Here is a 22,137-nt window from a genome sequence, read left to right as displayed (position 1 = left end):
AGGGGTTACACAATTTGAACACACATCTACTAGCTGCTCTCAAGTGCCCGGTGGAGGGCGATCCAGAGTGGAGGTGCCAACCAGCAGGGCACCTGACATTAAGTTCCTCCTCCAACCTCAGCATTGGAAACTGTGAAATGGTAGCGTCCAGGTCTGCTGGCAGGGAGGGAAGAGGACAGGGCCGGGGGCCTTCATCTCTGAACACCACTAAGAGCTTTCTCAACCCATCAGGCTCTGCTTTTGGCTGAAGAACCACCCCAAGGGTTTTCACTGAAGTTATTCAAAGTGTTAGGTGCTCATAAGTACACGTGAGTGGCTAACCCTGAACAGGGATTTGACCTTGGGATCAGTGATTCTGCGTGCTATGAAAACAAAAGGTGCGGATTGAAACCTCGGTGCTTCCACCAAGGGGCAGGTTCTAGCCATGGCTCCAGTAGACCCAAAGATGAAGAGGAAGGACCAGCAAACCCAAAGTCTCTTTCCCCTCTGCTTCAGCTTACCAATACAGACTTTGAAGACCAGCAGACCTGGACTGGGGTTACTGCCTCTGTCACTGACGGCTGTGTGACTTCAAAAGAATCGCCTTAACTCTCTGAGCCTCAGCATCCCCTCTGAAAAATGGAGCTGACTGTAAACCCTTAGGAATATCATGTTATAAGGCACATGCTTAAACATCACTCAACAGGTAATCAATATTAAAACAATTCTAGCTGCTGCTATTATTATTTTTATAATTTTCATTTTTTATCATTATTATTATTAGCAACACCTCTAAGGAACCTTCTGGCCCTGATATGCTCTGATCCAAGAATTGATCTTTTGCCAGCTATAACTCTGAAAGAAAAGAAACTATTCTCAGAAAAGCAGCCAAAGGTCACAGAGGCACGATACCCTGGATATTGGTGTCAGAGTGAAACCTGAGCTCAGACCTCCTGTTTTAATGTCTTCTTCACATCTGCCAAGAAGAGTCTCTATTTAAATTCTGTAAGTTCCCTACATACAAGTTCGTTTATAAGTCTAACTCATTTGTAAGTCCAACAAAGTGAGCCTGGGTACCCAATTAACACAATTGGCTATATAGTACTGTATTGTAATAGGTTTATGAAACTTTTCATACAGATAGTACATAAAAAACCAACAAACATAAAAAATAAAGAAAACATCTTTAATCTTACAGTGTAGTACCTTGAAGAGTACAGTACAAGAGCTGGCACACAGAGGCATGCTTGCATCTTTGAAAGTTCACAACTCGAAGGTTCGTAGGGAGGGGACTTACTGTACTATGGCGACAAGACTGTCACTGCCTGCTATTTAAGCTGATCTCCCATAGTCCCTTGAGCTTAAAATGCTAACAGGTAAGTATAAACTGCATTCTAGCTTGCTCTGAGGGTTGAAAGTGTCAGAGTGTTAATCTCTCAGCTGCGTCCAACTCTTTGGATCCCATGGACTGTACTGCACCAGGCTCTTTTGTCCGTGGAATTCTCCAGGCCAGAATACTGACGTGGGCTGCCATTCCCTTCTCCAGGGGATCTTCCTGATCCAGGAATCAAACCCAGGTCTCCCTCTTTGCAGGCGGATTCTTTACTGTCTGAGCCACTCACACTCAAACGCAACGGACGCAGCAGACCTGCTGACATCCCGGCTGACATCCCGGCAACACCTGTGACCTGGCTTCAAGCCAGCTCCCTGACGTTTACCTTCCCCAGCAAGTGAGGCATTACCTTCTCTGCTGCCATTTCAACCCTTATAAACAGTATCAGGGAGAGAAGGGGCCTCACGGAGTGCCTGGCACAACACAGGCAGGAGGAAGTGTGTGTGTGAAAGTCATTCAGTCGTGCCTGACTCTTTGCGACCCCAGGGACTGTAGTCCGCCAGGCTCCTCTCTGTCCATGGCGTTCTCCAGGCAAGAATACTGGAGTGGGTAGCCTATCCCTTCTCCAGAAAGTCTTCCCAACCCAGGAATCAAACAGGGGTCTCCTGCATTGCAGGCGGATTCTTTACCAGCTGAGCTGCCAGGGAAGCCCAGGCAGCAGGAAGTGGTGGATAAAACCAAGGACTCTGGCAGCAGTTTTACAACCAGGTAACTGTGGTCTTGGGCCAGTTAACTTATCTCTGTGTGTCAGTTTCCTCATTTGTAAAATGAGGAAAAAGAAGTACCTACCTTCTGGGAGTTATAGAGAATGAACAGTCCCTGTTACAGCAAACACAACTAATGTTAGCTGCTGTTATTATGATGACCATAGTAACCGTAAATTGGTTATAAAAGTATAGATAAAGGACCAATATTTTCCTGCCAGGAAGACTGACAAAGGCTTCATGGATAAGGTGATATTTGAGTTGGAGCTGGAAGGGTGGGTAGGATTTCCATAGGCAGAAAACAGGGAATGGTGCAGGCAGTTTCCAGTTTCCTAATCTGTAAATCCAGGTCATTCTCATAACCACCCTATGAAAGGAAAGTGAAGTCGCTCAGTCATGTCCGACTCTTTGCGACCCTGTGGACTGTATGTAGCCCACCAGGCTCCTCCGTCCATGGGATTCTCCAGGCAAGAATACTGGAGTCGGTTGCCATTTCCTTCTCCAGGGATCTTCTCAACCCAGGGATCGAACCCAGGTCTCCCGCATTGCAGGCAGACACTTTAACCTCTGAACCACCAGGGAAGCCTATAGGATGAACTTAATACGGATGTGTGAAGGAATTACATGACTTTCCCCATGATATAATACCACAAGGGCTTCCCTGATGGCTCAGATGGCAAAGGATCCACCTTCAATGCAGGAGACCTGGGTTCGATCCCTGGGTTGGGAAGATCCCCTGGAGGAGGGCATGGCAACCCACTCCATTATTCTTGCCTGGAGAATCCCATGGACAAAGGAGCCTGGCAGGCTACAGTCCATGGGGTTGCAAAGAGTCAGACATGACTGGGCGACTAAGCATGCACATGTAATACCACAAAGTGATAGAACTGGGGCTGGAAGCCAGGTCTCCCAGATTTCCAAGCCTGTGCTTTAACACTCTACTGTATCTCTCTTTTTGTACCAAATTCTCTCCTGAAGGGTAGCTACTTACCGGAATGTTTTCCCCGCCTCCCTCCTAGACTCCTCTCAGGAAGAGCCATCTCAATGACCCAAATTGCTCCTGTCCCACCCAGCACAGGCATGCATATAGCTATGCATATAGCTCAGCTGAAATTCCTACTTGCTACACAGAAGAAACTGAGGTCCAACTTTTGCAGTTTGAGGTAAAGCTTCCAGAGTCAGAGACCCTTGGGGATGCTAGTCATCAGCAGTTCAGCCTGCTGGTCTCTTTCACAGACCACCCTCCCTCAACTATCAGAATTCATTCTCTGCTGGGGTGGGCAAGGGCGGGGCTGTAACTCAGGGCACACTGCTTGTTTCTGAGGTCATCCCGCTGATCAAGGTAGACTTGTGTCCTCTTAATGGTCTCCCCAAAGGTAAGAGACAACACAGGAGTAGTCCACCCAGTCTCAAGCCCACAGCAAGCAAAAATCCTGTTTGCTGGAGGACTCCACCCCCGGCCGCTACTGATTGGACCAATGTGGACACCTGACCCAAGCTGGGCCAATCAGATCCTCCCTCCAAGAAAGGTGGGTTTAAGAGTTTTAGCATCTTTCAAGACTCACTGCCCTTCCTGCCCTTGGGTTCTACGAACTACCATGTAGCCTTATATTAATTTTTCCTTTTGCTTAAACTTCTCTGAAATGGATTTTATTTCTTGCAACCAAAAGAGCCTGAACAAAATCAAGGAGGAAAGAGCGAGCTTCCCTTTAGAAACCCCTTTCCCTACCCCCAGGTGGAGTTAACTTCTCCTTCCTCTGGTCTGTGCATCTTCATCTGTTGCTGTTTGTTACCATGAGATATTTCCGAGTCAAGCAGTGAGTCAAATCCCTCCTGCATGCCTAGTGCTGGGCTAGGTGCTTTTTCGTTGATTTATGCTGCCCTAGACAACTGAGCAACTTCACTTTCACTTTCACTTTCATGCACTGGAGAAGGAAATGGCGACCCACTTCAGTGTTCTTGCCTGGAGAATCCCAGGGACGGGGGAGCCTGGTGGGCTGCCGTCTATGGGGTAGCATAGAGTCGGACATGACTGAAGCGACTTAGCAGCAGCAGCAGCAGCAGTGGAATAAAGGGTGGAGGCAGGTATTACTACCATCATCCTACCCATAAGAGAGGCTCTGAGGGTTAGTTAAGCCTTATGTCCAAGGTTACTGAGGTAGGAGCAGGTAGGGATTTGAAGATTGGTCTTCTTTCCTTTATCCCTGCTCCCCCCACCCTCTTAAGTCAGTTCATCACCCTTTGTTCACATGCCTGTCTGACACCTCAATTCTTAAGCTCTTTGGGAGAGTCAGTATGACTTATTTATCTTTGATCTGGCAGGAAGATATTTCTGTAATAAATAACTAAATTGAGGATTAAAATGAAAACTTATTAGACACCTCATCAGGGAGCATGTTCTATGTCTTCTTAGATTCTGTGTTTGTCTATTTGGCATCCATTCACCACAAGTCTAATTATATGAACTCTAGTTTCTTATTTTCTATATTTTCGATGTTCTGGCATTTGTGACCTTGCTACCTGGGGAGAAACTGCCTCTCTCAGAGTTACCCAATTCTTAGAGATAGCAAAGGGGCATGCAGTCTGGGATGTTCACAGTAGCATCTGCAGTCACCCCAGATTAGAAACAATCTAAACAGCCAACAATAGGAGGTTCTGTCCCACAAATTTTGATGCAGCAGCTCAACAGATTGGGAAATCATTCAGAAAGCATGCTTTCAACCACCACTCAGTGACATGGGGAATAGTCCATCAACAAGGTTAAGAAAAACAACCAAGATACAAAACTCTTCGACCTCAAATTTGGAATACCGGAAAGAGACAGGAAGGAAATTTACAGAAACAGGAACAAAGGTTGGCTTCAAGTAACTGAGCCGGTGATTTTTTTTTTTAAGTCAAACCTTCTTAGGGGGAATGAATTCCTTTTTATGTATTTCAGTGAACATTTCTTTTGATTACACATTCTCTTGTACACATGGAGGGGCTGCCTGTTTTTGCCAGTGATAAGCACACAGACCCTGGGTGTATCTGTTAGCCAATACTGCCCTGTGTGACTGTCTCATTAGAAAAATATAAAATTCCGAACCTAAAAAAAAATAAAAGCTCTTGCCTTGTAGGAGAAGGAAGCCTCTCTCACGGGGTTGGCACTGCTTGTGGGCGGGAGCTGCTGGAGCTGCAGGGCTGCACCGTGAGCTCCGTCCATGGCGGGCTCAGGGCACAGACCAGCTGGCCTGGAGCTGGAGCTGGAGCTGCTGCTAAGCCATCTTTCCTGGCGGGGTTCACCTCCTCCCACCAGCCATCGCCTTCTCACGTGGAAAGAGTACTTCAAGGCTCTTTTGGCCAATTTACAGCCTTTTCCTCATCTTCACTCAGAGACGTGCCAGTTCCTAAGTTTCTTCTCAGGCAGACAGATGGGGATGCATTTCCTGATTCTCGTGGTGCCCTAGCAGGAGGGGAAGAACATTAAAAATGCATGTACAATGAAACATTGAGCCGGATTTGTTACCTGAGAAGAGATTACCATCAGGACAAAACACAAACTGCCATGAGAAGTGAGGCCATTTAAAAAATTACATCATGCCTTTGGCCACTTAATAAAGATATGGCTCACCTACCTCAAAACCATCTTCCCCAGTCCTTTAAAATCCGCTTTCCTCTTCTCCTTCACTTCCTTCCTTCTATCATGTGTGTGTGTGTGTGTGTGTGTTAGTTGCTCAGTCATGTCCGACTCTTTGCGACCCCATGGACTGTAGCCCACCAGAATTCGCCAGGCAAGAATACTGGAGTGGGTTGCCATTTCCTTCTTCAGGGTATCTTCCTGACCTAGGGATCGAACTGGAGTCTCCTGCATTTCAGGCAGATTCTTCACCATCTAAGCCACAAGGGAAGCCCTCCCTCCATCATATCCTAATTTAAATGCTACCTTTCCATAGGTTCCTCTACATAAGAAGAACACTGCCTGTATCTGCTTCTCTAGGATTCCAAAAAAGAAAAGAAAAAAGTTCCACTGCCATAAAAAAACAAACCATCTTCATTCTGACTTAGAAAGAAGGAATGAGAAGAAAAGTTATCTCTATGGAAGATGGACAAACTGGCCTGCTCCTGAGGGTCTGCCTAGGGTGATATAACGTCGGACCAGGAGGCAGAAGACCTAAGGGACCAGATCCTTTTGCCTCTGGGAGTTTCAGCTGCCTCATCTGTAGAACAGGGGTAATAATATGGCCTCAAGTAAAACCAGCAATGATGGAAATTCCCATTAACTTCATTGGACTGACATTTTCAGGGCATCTCAAGCTTTTCTACCAAATAAAGAAGAAAGAGAAAGTACACCCCTAGTGTTTTGGGGAGCATGGCAAAAACACCTACAAGTGCTAAGGGTTTCTTTGAGGTTCATGTATAAAAAAAATTAAAAGAAGCATACAAATTAGTTTTCTACTTACAAAGTCTGTTATATTAATATAAAAATATTTTATATTACTTTTGACCTGTCACGTGCTTATCTGTTTCACCTTGGCCAAGTCATTTAACTTTTCAGCAACCTTCCCCTGCTATGAAATATGGATAGTCCATGTCCATATGTTGTGAGAATTTGGTGAAATAATGCATATAAAATGCATGTGGTCACAGCAACTGGTCAATGAATGTCAGTTATAATTAGTATTAATTTTATTCTTACCAGTTTATTGAATTTACCTATGAATACACCTTTCTTTGTCTCAAGCAACAAGTGTTTGAGGGTTTACTACATTCCAAACAGACAAGTTTCTGACGTGCTTCAAGGCATCAGAAAGATGCCTCCTATGGCTACCCGCTCCAGTATTCTTGCCTGGAAAGTCCCATGGACAGAGGAGCCTTTTGGGCTACAGTCCATGGGGTTGCAAAGAGTTGGGCATGACTTAGTGACTAAATCACCACCGTCCTACCAATAGCCTCCAGTTCCCTCTGTTTTCTAGCCCCAGGCCCAGGAATTCTGGCTCCTGGTGTGAACAGCACAGTCCTATGATATAGGACTAACACTGCATTCAGTGTCTAGGAGACATCAGATGCAGGGCTCAAGCCAAGGGCAGCACAAAGACCATTTAACCCAGGCTCACTTTGTCAAAGAGCCTCAAAGTTAAATGACTGCTGCTGCCTCTAGACAAGGTTATATAATCAGTATATATATACCTGAAATATACTTATCAGACAAGCTTATAACTCAAATCCCATAACCAGACGTCCCTGACTGTAAAGCCCTATGAATGTTTGTAATCTTGTGAAAAGCATAATTATTCTTCACCACACTTTTATGCCTTAGAAAGGAAGAGTGGCTCCTTCAACCTCTGAGACACTCCTAGAGGCTTTCAGCCTGGAGGTGAAGAGGCGCTGAAGCAAAAATTCTGGGAAGCTGTTTGCTGAATCCCCTGTTCGATTGCTGCCTCCCAAGGTCTAGCCTAGAGCCTGGCATGGTGACCTCCATACATACCTACCGACTGGCTCTAGACAGGCCAGCGAAGCACCCAGTACACCAGGGCAGCTTCACAGTCGAGAAGGGAATGGCTTACTCAGGCCTCACCCACTGCAACTCTAGAGATAAAACCCAGAGAGCCAGCCCCACCCACAGCACGTCAGAGAAGCCACAGGATGTGCCAAGGGGGTGATGGGAATCCAGGCCTCCTAACCTCCTTCAGATCAGCTGGTCTCTCCAGGTGGGTTTCTGTATTTGCTTTCCTTTGTGGTGGCTGCGGTTGCTCGCATTTAATTGTCTTTTAAAAAGCAGCTTCCCTCTCGTGCCTCAGGAACCCCCAGGCCTCTGAGGCATCAGGGCCCACAGAGATAGAAATCCCCCCCTTCAGGTAGGTAGCATTTTGGACTGAAAGCCTTGGAGGAATTCTATGTTAGTTGTCTTCCCTTATAAGGCACACATTCTTTGCCTAATGACTTTCTTTTCCAGACTGCAAAACACTTTTCCAGGTCTAACATGTGCCCCAGAGGCAAGAAAACCAACTCTGTGTTTCTCACCACCCCTTAAGTTTGAGGCCCACACAGCCATCCGTGAGCACGGGGGTCACTGACTCAAAAAGGGAAAGACAAATCCACTAAGGGATGGCTTTCACTCCACCCCCTAGTCCTCATCTGAGAATTATTTCACCAACCTACAAAGTAGGTTTCCTAGATTAGAGAACCATCGGTCTTGGGGGCTAAGAGTAGGGTCTGTATTAGAATTTGGCTCTATCTAATGAGATGGTTGGATGGCATCACCGACTCGATGGACATGGGTTTGGATGAACTCCGAGAGTTGGTGATGGACAGGGAGGCCTGGCGTGCTGCGGTTCATGGGGTCGCAAAGAGTCGGACACCACTGAGCGACTGAACTGAACTGAAAGAAATAATTCACACACGCCCTTTCCCACCACCTGCCGGTTCAGCTTCTGGTTGCTGAGTGCCAGTTACAGAGTAAGCGCTTTCCCTTTCCTGGGCTTTGGTTCACGAAAGGGTTACCCTCTTCAGTCCCCACCCAATGCGCTGGAAATGACTTCCAGTGGCCAGCACGGACCAAGAATGCGTCCCCCACCCCTACCCCTGCCCTCGTCATCCACCTGCTAACTGCACTATCTGCTATCCCTTGGAAGCCCGAACCGGTGTTTACAGGCACAATTTTGACTAAGTCACTCCATTTCACTTCCTGATTTGGTCAAGCCTGTCATCGCCTTTATTAAGGCAAACTCATGGCCCTTTCCTCGATGCGGAAAAAAAAAAAAAAAAAGCAGCATTCTGAGCCAACGAGACCCAAACTGACAAGGCTAATGACAGCAAGAAGGAAGATGTGTATACTGGGGACGTCAGAGGATCACAAACGCCTTGGCTTTTCCTGAAACCGAAGGCTGAATTCAACCCCATCCCCAAACCCGCCTTAAGTCTAAATCACTACTCACCGGCGGCGTTTCCGCTAAGGCCCACAGACCAGAGGTTTCCGAGACACAACTTGGATTCCTCTATCAAGCCGGAGATACAGCCCTCCTAAATTCCTTCCCCGACTCAAGAGATGCAGAGCGGCTGCCGTGTTGGGCTTTCCGAGGCCGCGACTCGATTTGCCAGGCCGCCTGTCAGTCAAAAGCTGACGGGCATCTGGCGCCGGCGAGTGGCTTCGAGGGGGAGGCGGGCGGGACAGCCCTCGAGCATTGATTGGCTGGACCGCAGAGCTCTCTGGACGCGTAGGGGGCGAGCCCTGGGAAGGCGGTGCCCCGCTGGAGCCCAGAGCTCACCTGGAGAGGGGCCCCTCTAGCGGTCACAGGGAGGACGTCGGGCTGGGTCTGGAAGGCTCCAGGTGACTTGCTCACTGCAACTGCCCTTATAGGTGGGCAGCCTGCCCGGGTGTCCTCCCCCGCCCCCCCGGCCTTTACCCTCGGAGCCCTCTCCCGGGCTTTGCTCCTTCTGTTCCCCCACCCCACGATCTCACCAGGTATTCAAATCCTACACATCTTTCAAGGCCCGGTTCCCACCCCACCTCCCCCCCCCCCCCCCCCCCCCCCCCCCCGCCGAAAGCCACGAGGCCAAAAACATCTCTCCTTGCCTGCCCTCCTGGAACACCTGTTGGCAGCACAATACACCCTTCCGGTAACATCCGCATCTCAGTTCAGTTCTGTCGCTCAGTCGTGTCCGGCTCTTTGCGACCCCATGGCCTGCAGCACGCCAGGCCTCCCTGTCCATCACCAGCTCCCGGAGCCCGTTCAAACTCATGTCCGAGGAGTCGGTGATGCCATTCAACCATCTCATCCTCTGTCGTCCACTCTCCACCCGCCCCCCCCCCCCTCCTCGATCTTTCCAGAATCACTGTCTTTTCAAATGAGTCAGCTCTGCGCATCAGGTGGCCAAAGTATTGGAGCTTCAGCTTCAGCATCAGTCCTTCCAATAGCAATACTTAGAGTCCTCCCATAAGCCTAGCACTTAATAAATGCTTCTGTAATGTACCACTGTAATAGTTCTAACTGCTTCAAGGATATATTGAACAATATATCCTTGTTATTGAACTGATACATTGTTCAATATATTGAACAATCTAGCCGACATTTTATAAGAACCATAATGGGGTACAGCCTTTAAAAACCGTGAATCACTATACTGCCCACCTGTAACATACAGCAACTATCCCTCAACTAAAAATTATTTTTTTGAAAAATAAAACGTATTTTTAAAATAATTAACAGGTACAGGGAGCTTCACTTTTTCACGTTTCATTCCAGATCCTCTCAACAACCCAGTGAGTGAGACGTTGGGCTCACTCCTGTTTCACAGATGAAGACGTGCTATTTGGACAGAGACCTCCACCGTGAGAAAGGGGCAGTTGTGGTGCAGACGCTGACACCGAGTGAGCTCAGAGAGAACGCCCGACAGCGGATCGAGGTTGACAGAATTGTTAGCAGCTGCCCAAACGACAGCGTGGCAGGTGCGAGATTTTATTGGGGGCGTGGGAGGGAGGAGCTGAGATCAGAGGGCCGGGCCGGGGACATGAAGATGTTTGGATTTCACCCTAAGTTTAAAGGGGAGCCCTTGGAGGGTTCTAAGTAGGGGAGTGACAAGATCACTGGTTGCCCATGGAACACTCCACGGCTGTCCCTGTATATTGTTGCCCATTATCAATCTTTTTTCTTTGACTATCATAGAGGGCTTCAATGAATGTTAGTTCTTTTAGCTTTATTCCTTGAAGCAGGGTTTCTGGGTGAGCAAAATTCTAAGGCCTTGAGTCTATCACGAGATTTAGGGGGTTGTCTAGATAAGCCCGTATTGTTTCCACACCCATCTTGCAGTAGTAGCCCCCAAATTCTGGCCGCTTCCCAGCGGTTTTTGAAATGCCTCTGATCATTGGCCAACAGCTTTTCACGCTAAAGAAACGAAGGACACCATTGGCTCGAGTTCATCAGGAAGCGGGCAGAAGGTGGAAGCTAGAACGCTAGGCTTGTGGTTGCCATAGCGACAAGGAGGCCGCCGGCCAGATTCAGCCCAGCGGGACAGACGAGGTAGGAAGCCGTCCCTTTTGGGGGGCGAATGCCGGGGTCGTGGGGAGGAGGACACGGCGCACTGCATTAGACGCCGACTGAGATCCCCTCCTGCCGCGTGCGTGATTCCGATGCCAAGCTAGGTGGTACCGCGAGAGCCTGAAGAAACCACTGTTGGAAGTTCCCCTCCCTGGAGGTGTGCCCTCAGAGTCCCCACCTGAAAAGTGGCGATAATAACCAGGGCATGCCTTCCCCGTGGAGCTCCGGTGAGGGGCGTGGGCTACTGATTCACCCGCCTCAGTCCAGGCGAGTGTACAAACGTTTGGGGGCATCTGGCAGCAGGTGGACGGCAAATAGCTAAGTTCTAATCCCAGGTCCACTCCATCTCCTTGCGCGTCCCTCCTCTTTGCTGGGCGCCTTGGTTTACTCATCTGTAAAACGAAAAAGGTGTGATTGGAATCTAGAGATCACTGGTGGTGGCGGTGGTGGTTTAGTGGCTAGGTAGAGTCCGACTCTTGCGACCCCATGGACTGTAGCCTGCCAGGCTCCTCTGTGCATTGACTCCTCCAGGCAAGAATACTGGAGTGCGTTGCCATTTCCTTCTCCAAGGGATCTTCCCGACCCAGGAATCGAATCCAGGCACTAGCCAGCTCCTAAAGTTTCTTCCAGCTCTTAGAAATGCTTTTCTCAGCTAAAGAAAAATATCAAATGGATTATTTACCTGAGAGTGCTTAGAAAAATGTAAAATATTTCCAAGATGCACTATAGCATTATAACTGAATTAATAAAAATCTCATATAGTCAAAACTACTCATGTAAACCCCATAAAATTACATAAAAGGTCACAGAATACATGATATATTAGTATATATTGGCATACTTGTACCAATATATATAATAGTATATATTGTATATACTTGTAGTATATATTGGTATACTTGTACAGTAATATACACATTTAAATGTATGAAATATGTAATACTATAAGATAAATGGGGCTTCCCCGGTGGCTCAGACAGAAAGGTTTTTTTTTTTAAACAGAGATGGTAGAATGAAAACATGCCTATAGTTGTAGTCATGTGAGTTAAATCTTTAAAGAATGCAGCTCCTGATGGAAAGAGTTGTTATGAGTACATCTGTATTCATTCTAGATGAAGAAGTGAAGTGAAAGTCACTCAGTCATGTCTGACTCTCTACAACCCCATGGGCTATTCGGTCCATGGAATTCTCCAGGCCAGAATACTGGAGTGGGTAACCTTTCCCTTCTTCAGGAGGTCTTCCCAACCCAGGGATCAAACCCAGGTCTCCCGCATTGGAGGCGGATTCTTTGCCAGCTGAGCCACAAGGGAAGCCCATTCATTCTAGATAAACTGTGTCTTTTCCTAGTATTCATCCATTCATTCAAGCCACAAATATTTACTGATCAGTTGCTGTGTGCCAGGAAACAGTCTGGGGATTCAGTGATGAATGTCTTATTGATGAAGATTATAAACAAAAAATATTTTATATATTACATATAAAATATGATGTGGGTAGTGAAATGAGCTTTGAGGAAAATAAAGCAGAGTCAGATGGGGCTAGAGAGACAGGGGTAGTGCTTCCCAAGAGAGAGTGGCCAAGGAAGTCATCCCAAAGGCAGTTTGAGGACAGACCCAGATGAATCTGGTGATAGGGTGAGAAAGTGGTACCCAGTGCAGTGAAGGGAGGAATCCCCATGTTACAAGTGTATTGCAGAAGTGAAGAGGTCCCTTGTGGAGAAGACAATTAGTTTTTAGGAGATAGGTCATGACCACTGCCTTCAAATATCTGAAGAATAGTCACATAGAACAGTGTCTTTTAACCTTTCTGACTGTGATCCATGGTAAGAAATGCATTTTATATTGTGACCCAGCACATATACATATTCACGTAACAAAAACTTCACAAAAGACTGTTAAGCTGTGACCTACATTTCAAAACTCACCAATATGGAAGAGGAGTGAAGCTTATTCTGAGCTGATTCAGGCAGGAACTTTCTAGCAGTTAGAACTCTTAACAGTGAACTGCCTCAGGAATTTTCAAACTGAGTTCTGGGGAATCCCAGCATCCTGGGGAAATTACAGTTTGAAAACACTATGCAATATCCTAGTTTTTATGAGACCTATCATGCAGACTCAGGGGTGATCAGTGTCAACATTTAGCATGCTAACATTTAGTGTGTGCTGCTTTAGAGATTATTAGAGCGGTTCAGAGTAAGCAGAAGTCTGATTCTACCTCTTAACTTGTGGTATGACCTTGAGTAAGTCACATAACCCCTCCCTCTGACCATCAGTTTTCCTATCTGTAAATGGGGATAATACCTCACTGGATTATTTTAAGGATTGTATAAAATATTCTATAAAGGCATCTAGGAGTGTTAGGGCTCAAGAAATGATAGTTATTATTTTAAACTGTTAATATATTATCAATGTGCATATATTAAAACCGAATGTTAATAAAAGCCTACTGTAGGCCAGGCAGCATTAACTACTTCTTGTGAAGCATAATATTTAATCCTCACAAGCATCTTAAGAAGAAGGTGCTGTTACCAATCTCAGTTTATCGAGAAGAAAGTGGATTCAACAAGCCAAGTGACTCATCCAAAATCAGAACTAGTAAGTGGCAGAACCCAGGACTGTTGACCTTGAGCACAGGAATGGCTACTCTTGATCATTGCACTGGCCCTCACCTGAGAACTGCTTGAACATATGCTGTTGATTAGGAAGGTGGTACATCTTCATTGCTCTTTCTTAGATTCCAGGCCCATGAACAGTTATACAAGCAAGTGCTCCAGTGAGACACACTTGGGCAGTGCTCCGTTCACACCGGGCCTGCACTTTCTCTCATCCTGGCTTCACAGGTATGCAGTAAGGAGGCTGGAAAGCATAGTGTTGTCTTTGGGTGGTAGGAATGGATTGTTTTTTAAATCTTTTAACGTTCTTATCTTTCCCCAAACTGGACAATATGCACATATCACCATTGTCATAGGAAGCTTTAATTTTTTTCTAATCACCCACAATTCTAGCACACTAGTGCCTTAAAAAAATTACAGCTTTATTGCAGCCAGGGAAGTAGATGGTTCTTACCAAGACAACAATAGTGTACTGAAAGGGAATAAGTGAATAGCGGCTGCTTTTATAGACCTTAAAAGAGATTCTGATACTGAAGTAGTGATTGTGCTGTGATCAATACTGACTTATTTCTGTTATTTTAAATTTCTTTGACTGTTTTGCCAATAATTATATTAAATAGTTAGTACAGATTGTCAACCAAAAAGGATTGAGAATTGCTGCTGTGAGGGTGATGGAATAAAGTGAAGAATAAATACTGAAGGACCAAAGAATTGGTAGAGCTTAACATCATTTATTCCATCCTTCATTCATTAGTATTTATAAATGATGTAAATTACTTAGGGGGGAAAAAAGATGAACAAAATAAAACTCAAGTCTGTTTACGAAAGATTAACTCTGTGAAACTCTCCTGCCGTTAACGACTGAAAACAGACAAATACATGAAGCAAGGCTTTTAGACACTGAACAACAGGGCCCCCAGTTCAGTAATCCCTGAGAAAAGAAAAATAAGGTGCGCCCCACAACTGCTCCAGCTAATGCTGGAGAGAGTTTCTAGGCCACAGTTCAGGGACAGGGAGACCCACGCGAAGTCCAGCTCTCCGAGCTGGGGAGATAGAAGTCAGGACTCAGAACAAAGAGGCTGGAATTTACAGGTAACGGGCGGGCCTGCACAGAAAAAGGAAGAGAAACAGGAAGAGAAATAATGGACACAAGCACGCGAAGGCCCTAAGACTGGGGAAAGAGCCACGGAGGGCAGGGTAGGCCCAGAAACTGTCCACATGCGCACCTCTGCTCCTTTATACCTCCTCCGGCTTAGGTCACCACCAAGCACTGAGTAGGGCTCCCTGCGCTGCACACTAGGTCCTCACTCAGTCTTCTGTTTTACATATAGTAGCGATCGTATGTGAGCTCCAGTCGCCCAGCTTATCCCATCGCCTGAACAATTTCTGGGTCTTTCTTCCACGGAACTGGGACTACTCGATGTTCCCACAAACCAGGATATAGAGACACTATATTAGATGAGGATTGATTGGGTAGAGTCCATAGAAACATGTCTTAGTAGTGGAGATAAATTATTCTCAGAATAAAAACTGTTCTGGATTCACTATGTGTGAAAGTGAAAGTCACTCAGTCATGTCCGACTCTTTGCAACCCCATGGACTACAGCACACCAGGCTTCCCTGTCCTTCGCCATCTCCTGGAGCTTGTTCAAACTCATGTCCATTGAGTCAGTGTTGCCATCCAACCATCTCGTCCTCTGTCGTCCCCTTCTCCTCCTGCCTTCCTGCCTTCGATCTTTTCCTAGCATCAGGGTCTTTCCCAATGAGTCAGCTCTTCGCATCAGGTGGCCAAAGTAATGGAGCTTCAGCTTTAGCATCAGTCCTTCCAATGAATATTCAGGTCTGATTTCCTTTAGGATGGACTGGTTGGATCTCCTTGCAGTCCAAGGGGCTCTCAAGAGTCTTCTTCAACACCACAGTTCAAAAGGATCAATTCTTTGTCATTCAGCCTTGTTTATGGTCCAACTCTCACATCTATACATGACTCCTGGAAAAACCATAGCTTTGACTATACAGACCTTTGTTGGCAAAGTAATGTCTCTGCTTTTTAATATGTTGTCTACATTTGTCATACCTTGTCTTCCAAAGAGCAAGCATCTTTTAATTTAAAATTAATAAGGTTTACCAAATGTGTTGGTGAGGATGTGTAGCAATTGTAACAAATTACTGATACATGCAACCACATGGGAGAATCTCAAAAGCATTGTGCTAAGTGAAAAAAAGAGACACAAAATGGTATATACTATATAATTACCCATATATGACATCTAGAAAAGGCTACTGTTGTGACAGAAAGCAGAGCAGTGGTTGCCAGATGCCAGAGTTGGGGGTTGGATATTGAGTGCAGACAGACATAGGGAGCTTTTTGGGGAGATGAATAAATTTGTATTTTAATTTTCGTGGTATTTTACACAATTGTAAACATTCACCAAAACTTAGAATTGTGCACTTTGAATCAATGAATTACCATGTATGTGAGTTATATCAATAAGATAAATGTGTAAAATTCAAGCCTCAGGAGCTCTGTAAACAACACCAACAAAGAACACTTACAGAGTTCCTACTACAGGCAGTGCAATGCGGGATTTAGGGTCGTAGAAGTTGGTAAATCTCAGCCTCTACCCACAAGATTTCTGTTTACCCAGCAAATACAACAGAACCCAATTAACACAATCGTGAAATGATTCCTACATATGCTGTATTTTGCTGTTTCAGGTGCTTAGAAGAACATGTAGTCGAGTTTTTCATCAAACAAATGGAACGTATCACAGAACTTTGCTAAGATGGACACACAAAAAGACCAACACTCCGGCAAAAAATATTCCAGAACAGCTAAGAAAGTCCAGAAAGGTCTAGTGAATTTTTTTTTTTTTTTTTTTAGTGAACTTTTTAACAGCGGTCTCTGGGAGGGGAGGGGCAGGCTCCTGACGTGTGTTCATTTCAGCATGCAAGAGCAAGTTTTAGGGGAGTTTTAAGTGCTGCTTTAGACCCGTAAGGCTGTCCTTGAGGATATCAAATAGATTGCTTTAGTCATCCCTCCACTGCTTCGAGGGTGATGACTGGAAAGAAACTATGAGAAGAAAGGATGGAGGGGAGAGGAGGAAGAGATCTTACTTTATTTCCTAAAACTTAACCCAAGCCCCCACTATGCTGGTTGTCGGAAAGTTTGACACAAATGACTTGTTTCAAGTTTTCCATCTTTCTCAGTGGACAGAGGTGATGTGGTCATGGGTCACCCATGCAGACATGGGGGAGATGCTCTGTCTCAGCCCATGTACTCCTCTGGTTTTGTTAGTATGCACTAATCCTGGACTACACCTGGACTTGGGGAATCATGGCCGAGGCTGCAAGTTTTGACATCCTCACTCACTCCACCACTTTTTCTTTTGGGGGGGGCGGTGGGTGGTGGTTATTACCAGCTCCCTGGTGGGCTTCTACAGTCTCTGCTGCTCTCAGACCCAGAGCTGGACCTTTCTTCCTTCCTCCAATCTTTTGATTTATTGCTGTCTCTTTTTCTTGAATACTTTCAAATTGAAGCTTCATGTATATTCAGAAATAAATCATAATGGTACAGCCTAATGGTCACAAAGAAACCACCACTTACAGAGTCACTTCTCAGACCCAGAAACAGACACTCCACAGCATCCCAGGAGCCCTTGTCCCTTCACGGGCACTGTCCCTCTTCTCTGCAAGTGTCAACACCATAGCTCACCTGACTTTTAATGTCATTAATTACTTTATCACTTTAATATCATTAATTACTTTAGTCTGTTTTGAACTTCCTATAAATCGGATCATACAGTATGAACTCTTTTCTCTCAGGCTTTTTTCCTTCATGTTATGTTTTGAGAGATGTAACTTAATGTTTCATGTTATCAGTAATTAGCTCATTTTCATTGCTGTGAAGTTTTTCTTTGACTGAATATACCATAATTTGTTTATCCTTTATACTATTGAGGGGCATTTGGATTGTTTCCAGTTTTGAGCCATGACTAAAAGCTTTTGTGACTATGCTTGTTCTTGTCTTTTGGGAAATATGTGTATATACTCTCTGGGTCTATACCTAGGAGAATTGCTGGGTCATAGAGAGTGTTTATGATCAGCTTAGTTGATACTACCAGTTTTCCAAAGTGGATGTGCCATTTTTACCTCCTTGCAGAATTCCAGTTGCTCCACATCATCACCATCATTTTTAGCTCATAATGCTTTTAATTTATATTGTCCTTTGGTCAGTAAGATTGAGCACTTTTTCATATGTTGGCTTATCTTTAGGATATTCTCTTTGGAGAAGTGACTGTTCAAGTTTTTTCTATTGGGTTTTTCTTTTCTTAGGTGTTCTTAAAAACATACTAGAAATACATCCTTTTTGTCTATATGTAAATACCTTCCCTGAGTCTGCGACTTTCCTTTACATTCTCTTCAGTTCAGTTCAGTTCAGTTGCTCAGTTGTGTCCGACTCTTTGTGACCCCATGGACTGCAGCACTCCAGGCCTCCCTGTCCATCGCCAACTCCCAGAGTTTACTCAAACTCATGTCCATTGAGTCAGTGATGCCATCCAACCACCTCATCCTCTGTCACCCCCTTCTCCTCCCACCTTCAATCTTTCTCAGCATCAGGGTCTTTTCAGATGAGTCAGTTCTTCGCTTCAGGTGGCCAAAATACTGGAGTTTCAGCTTCAGCATCAGTCCTTCCAATGAATATTCAGGACTGATTTCCTCTAGGATGGACTGGTGTGCTAATAAAGAGAAGCTCTTGATTTTACTATAGCCCACTGTTGCTTAGTCGTGTCCAACTCTTTGCAATCCCATGGACTGTAGCCTGCCAAGGCTCCTCTGTCCATGGAATTCTCCAGGCAAGAATACTAGAGTGGGTAGCCATTCCCTTCTCCTGGAAATCTTGCCAACCCAGGAACTGAACCTGGGTTTCCCTCATTGCAGGCAGATTCTTTACCATCTGAGCCACTAGGGAAGCCCCATAGGTAGTGTATATGTCTGTCCTATTTAAGAAATCTTTGCCTATCTCAAAATAGTTTTTTTCTAATAACTGTATTATTTTGCCTTTCATATCTAGACCTATGATTCACTTGGAGTTGTTTGTGTGTATGATATGAAAATGTGCAAATCTATTGTTTTCAATATGTATATCTAATTACCCAGCACCATTGATTGAAAGAGCATTCTTTTTCGGCCACTCTGCATCACCATCACTGTTGTTAACCGTGTCTATATATGTGCAGGTCCGCTTCTGTGTTCTTTACGCTGTTCAAATACCACCTTAATTACTATAACTATATAACAAGCTTTTTTTTTTTTTTAATCTAGTAGCATAAGTCCTTCAACCATGTACTATATTTATCGTGGCTACTCTTGGCTGCACTGAATTTCCACATACATTTTATTATCTATTTATTTATGGCTACTCTGGGTCTTGGTTGCTCTGCCTGGGCTTTCTCTAGTTGTGCTGAGTGGCGGCTGCTCTTTAGTTGCGGTGTGCGGGCTTCTCATTGTGGCGGCTTCCTGGGGAGCACTGGTTTGGGCTCGGTATTTGCAGCGTGGGCCTTGTCACTCAGCAGCTAGTGGGATCTCAGCTCCCAGACCAGGACTGAACCCGTGTCCGCTGCAGTGGCACATGGATTCCAAACCACTGGACCACCAGGGAAGTCCCTCCATATAAACTTTAGAATCAGCACGTTAACGTTCTAAAAAAAATCCCTATTGCCTTTTTGATTTAGATTGCATTGATTCTTGAAGTCAAGTTAGGGATAATTTACATCTTTACAGCATTGAATTCTCCAACCCATGTATATCCTTTCTTTTATTTAAGTCTTCTTAAATTTTTCCCAATAACGTTTTATAGTTATCTGTGTAGAGGACTTGCATATCTTCTATATATCTGTTCTAAGCATTTGATTTTTATACCGTTGTAAATGGTACTATTTTTATCTCATTTTCTAATTGCTTACTGCTGGTATCGAAATAAAATAAATTGATTTTTTTTTGTATACTGACCTTACCAAATTCAGTTATTATGTTTATTTTTTCAGTTATTATGTTTAATACATTACCTACAGATTCTTTTGAAATTTCTCCATATATAATCTTATCATCTATGAACAAAGGCAGCTTTATTTCCTTCTTTTCTCATCTTATATATTTTTATTTGTTTTTCTCAACCTCTGCACTGGTTAGAGTCCTTCAGGAAAATGTTGAACAGAAGCAGTTAGCCTGGTTTCATGCGCTATCTCAAGAGAAATCTTTCAGAATCATGTTTGCTATAGGCTTTTGTCATCAATACCCTTTATCAGATTAAGGAAATTTGCTTCTTTTCCTAGTTTGCTAGGGTTTTCTTTTAATCATAGAACACTGAGTTTTATAAAATGCTTTCTCTATCTACTTAACAGACACTTTCAGTTCAGTTCAGTCACTCAGTCGTGTCCAACTCTTTGCAACCCCATGAACCACAGCATGCCAGGCCTCCCTGTCCATCTCCCGGAGTTTACCCAAAGTCGTGTCCCTTGAGTCAGTGATGCCATCCAACCATCCCATCCTATGTCGTCCCCAACTCCTCCTGCCCTCAATCTTTCCCAGCATCAGGGTCTTTTCAAATGGGTCAGCTCTTTGCATCAGGTGGCCAAAATATTGGAGTTTCAACTTCAACATCAGTCCTTCTGATGAACACCCAGGACTGATTTCTTTTAGGATGGACTGGTTGGAAGGATGTCCCTGCAGTCCAAGGGACTCTCAGGAGTCTTCTCCAACACCACAGTTCAAAAGCATCAATTTTTCTGCACTCAACTTTCTTTATAGTCCAACTCTCACATCCATACATGACTCCTGGAAAAACCATAGCCTTGACTAGACAGACCTTTGTTGATAAAGTAATGTCTCTGCTTTATAATATGCTGTCTAGACACTTTACCACACACAAAAAAGGATAAAAAAATAACAATTAGCATATGAAGAGATGCTCAGCATCATTAGCCAATCAGTTCAGTTCAGTCGCTCAGTCATGTCTGACTCTTTGTGACCCCATGAACCACAGCACACCAGGCCTCCCTGTCCATCACCAACTCCCAGAGTTTACTCAAACTCATGTCCATTGAGTCAGTGATGCCATCCAACCATCTCATCCTCTGTCGTCCCCTTCTCCTCCTGCCCTCAATCTTTCCCAGCATCAGGGTCTTTTCAACAGTTAGCTCTTCACATCAGGTGGCCAAAGTATTGGAGCAAATGTAAATTAAGGCCACAATAAGATGCCTTTACACACCTAATGGAATGGCTGAAATTTGAAAGACTGCCCATTGTCACTGAGGATATGAAGTAAAAGTAATTCTTATACACTAATAGTGGAGATGTACAAAAGTGCAACAAATTTAGAAAAGAGTTTGGCAGTTTCTTAAAACTTTAAAGTTATGAAAGTGTGTTTGTTGCTCAGTCGTGCCTTACTCTTTGCGACCCCAACTGTAGCCCACCAGGCTTCTCTGTCCATCGGATTCCCCAGGCAAGAATACTGGAGTGGGTTGCCATTCCCTTCTCCAGGGGATCTTCCTGACCCAGGGATCAAACCAGGGTCTCCTTCATTACAGGCGGACTCTTTACCGTCTGAGCCACAAGGAAGCCCCTCCCCCCTAAAAAGGATAATCATCCAGACCAAAAAAAGTACATATTATATGATTCCGTTCTGCATCTGTGGAGATGATCATATAGTTTTTCTTTTCTAGTTTGTCGATATGGTGAATTACATTGATTTTCAAATGTTAATCTATCAAATGAGGGATGAACCTCATTTGATCATGGCATATCATCTTTCTTGTACACTGTTGAGTTTAACTTGCTAACATTTTTAAAAGAATTTCTGCATGTATATTTATGAGAGTTAATGATCTATAATGATTCCCCCTCACCTCCTGTAGTGACTCTGTCTGGTTTTGGTATCGGGGTAATAAGTGGCCTCATAGAATGATTTGGGAAAGATTTTTTCTGTTCAGTTTTCTAGAATAGATTGTATAGAATTGATAGGTGAAGTGTTCTATGAACGTCAGTTAGGTCAAGTTAGGTAATAGTATTGTCAAGTCTCATATATCTTTATTGATCGTCTATCTACTTGTTTAAATTATTGAGGGAGAGATTTTGAAATCTCTTACAAGTATTGTGGATTTTCTATTTCTTCATGCAGTTCTATCATTTTTTATTTCCTATATTTTGAATGTCTTGTTATTGAGTATATCAGAGTTTAGAATTGTTATATTCTTTTTCAGAATTGAATGCTTTATCATTATGAAATTACTATACCCTCTTTATTGCAGGTAGTATTTTTTGCTCTGAAATCTGCTTTGTCTGACATTAATATCTAGTTTTGTTTTGATAGGATAGTGTACCTTTTCCTCATACTTTTACTTTTAACCTAATCCTGGGTTTATGTCAATATTTAGTCTG

General features: G+C 44.4%; 2 protein-coding genes across 3 annotated transcripts in view; one reads left to right on the top strand and one right to left on the bottom strand.

Annotated features, from left to right (window-relative positions):
• The window catches only part of NIPAL3 (NIPA like domain containing 3), a 52,938-nt gene extending 43,789 nt beyond the window's left edge, over positions 1 to 9,149 (bottom strand). For both annotated transcript variants that reach the window (XM_061148212.1, XM_061148213.1), the window contains exons 1-2: positions 8,991 to 9,149; positions 5,186 to 5,518 (exon numbers count right to left, since the gene is read on the bottom strand). In XM_061148212.1, coding sequence (XP_061004195.1) covers positions 5,186 to 5,278 — 93 coding nt within the window. In that variant the 5' untranslated portion in view covers positions 5,279 to 5,518; positions 8,991 to 9,149. The remainder of the gene's footprint in view (positions 1 to 5,185; positions 5,519 to 8,990) is intronic.
• A 1,831-nt stretch (positions 9,150 to 10,980) lies between these two features.
• The window catches only part of STPG1 (sperm tail PG-rich repeat containing 1), a 58,667-nt gene continuing 47,510 nt past the window's right edge, over positions 10,981 to 22,137 (top strand). The window contains exons 1-3 of the mRNA XM_061147834.1: positions 10,981 to 11,072; positions 13,824 to 13,929; positions 16,417 to 16,551. Of these exons, the coding sequence (XP_061003817.1) occupies positions 16,485 to 16,551 (67 nt within the window). The 5' untranslated portion in view covers positions 10,981 to 11,072; positions 13,824 to 13,929; positions 16,417 to 16,484. The remainder of the gene's footprint in view (positions 11,073 to 13,823; positions 13,930 to 16,416; positions 16,552 to 22,137) is intronic.

This window comes from Dama dama, chromosome 8, assembly GCF_033118175.1.
Source record: "Dama dama isolate Ldn47 chromosome 8, ASM3311817v1, whole genome shotgun sequence".
In the NCBI taxonomy this organism is placed as follows: Eukaryota; Metazoa; Chordata; class Mammalia; order Artiodactyla; family Cervidae; genus Dama; species Dama dama.
This window is presented reverse-complemented; position numbering and strand designations above follow the sequence as displayed.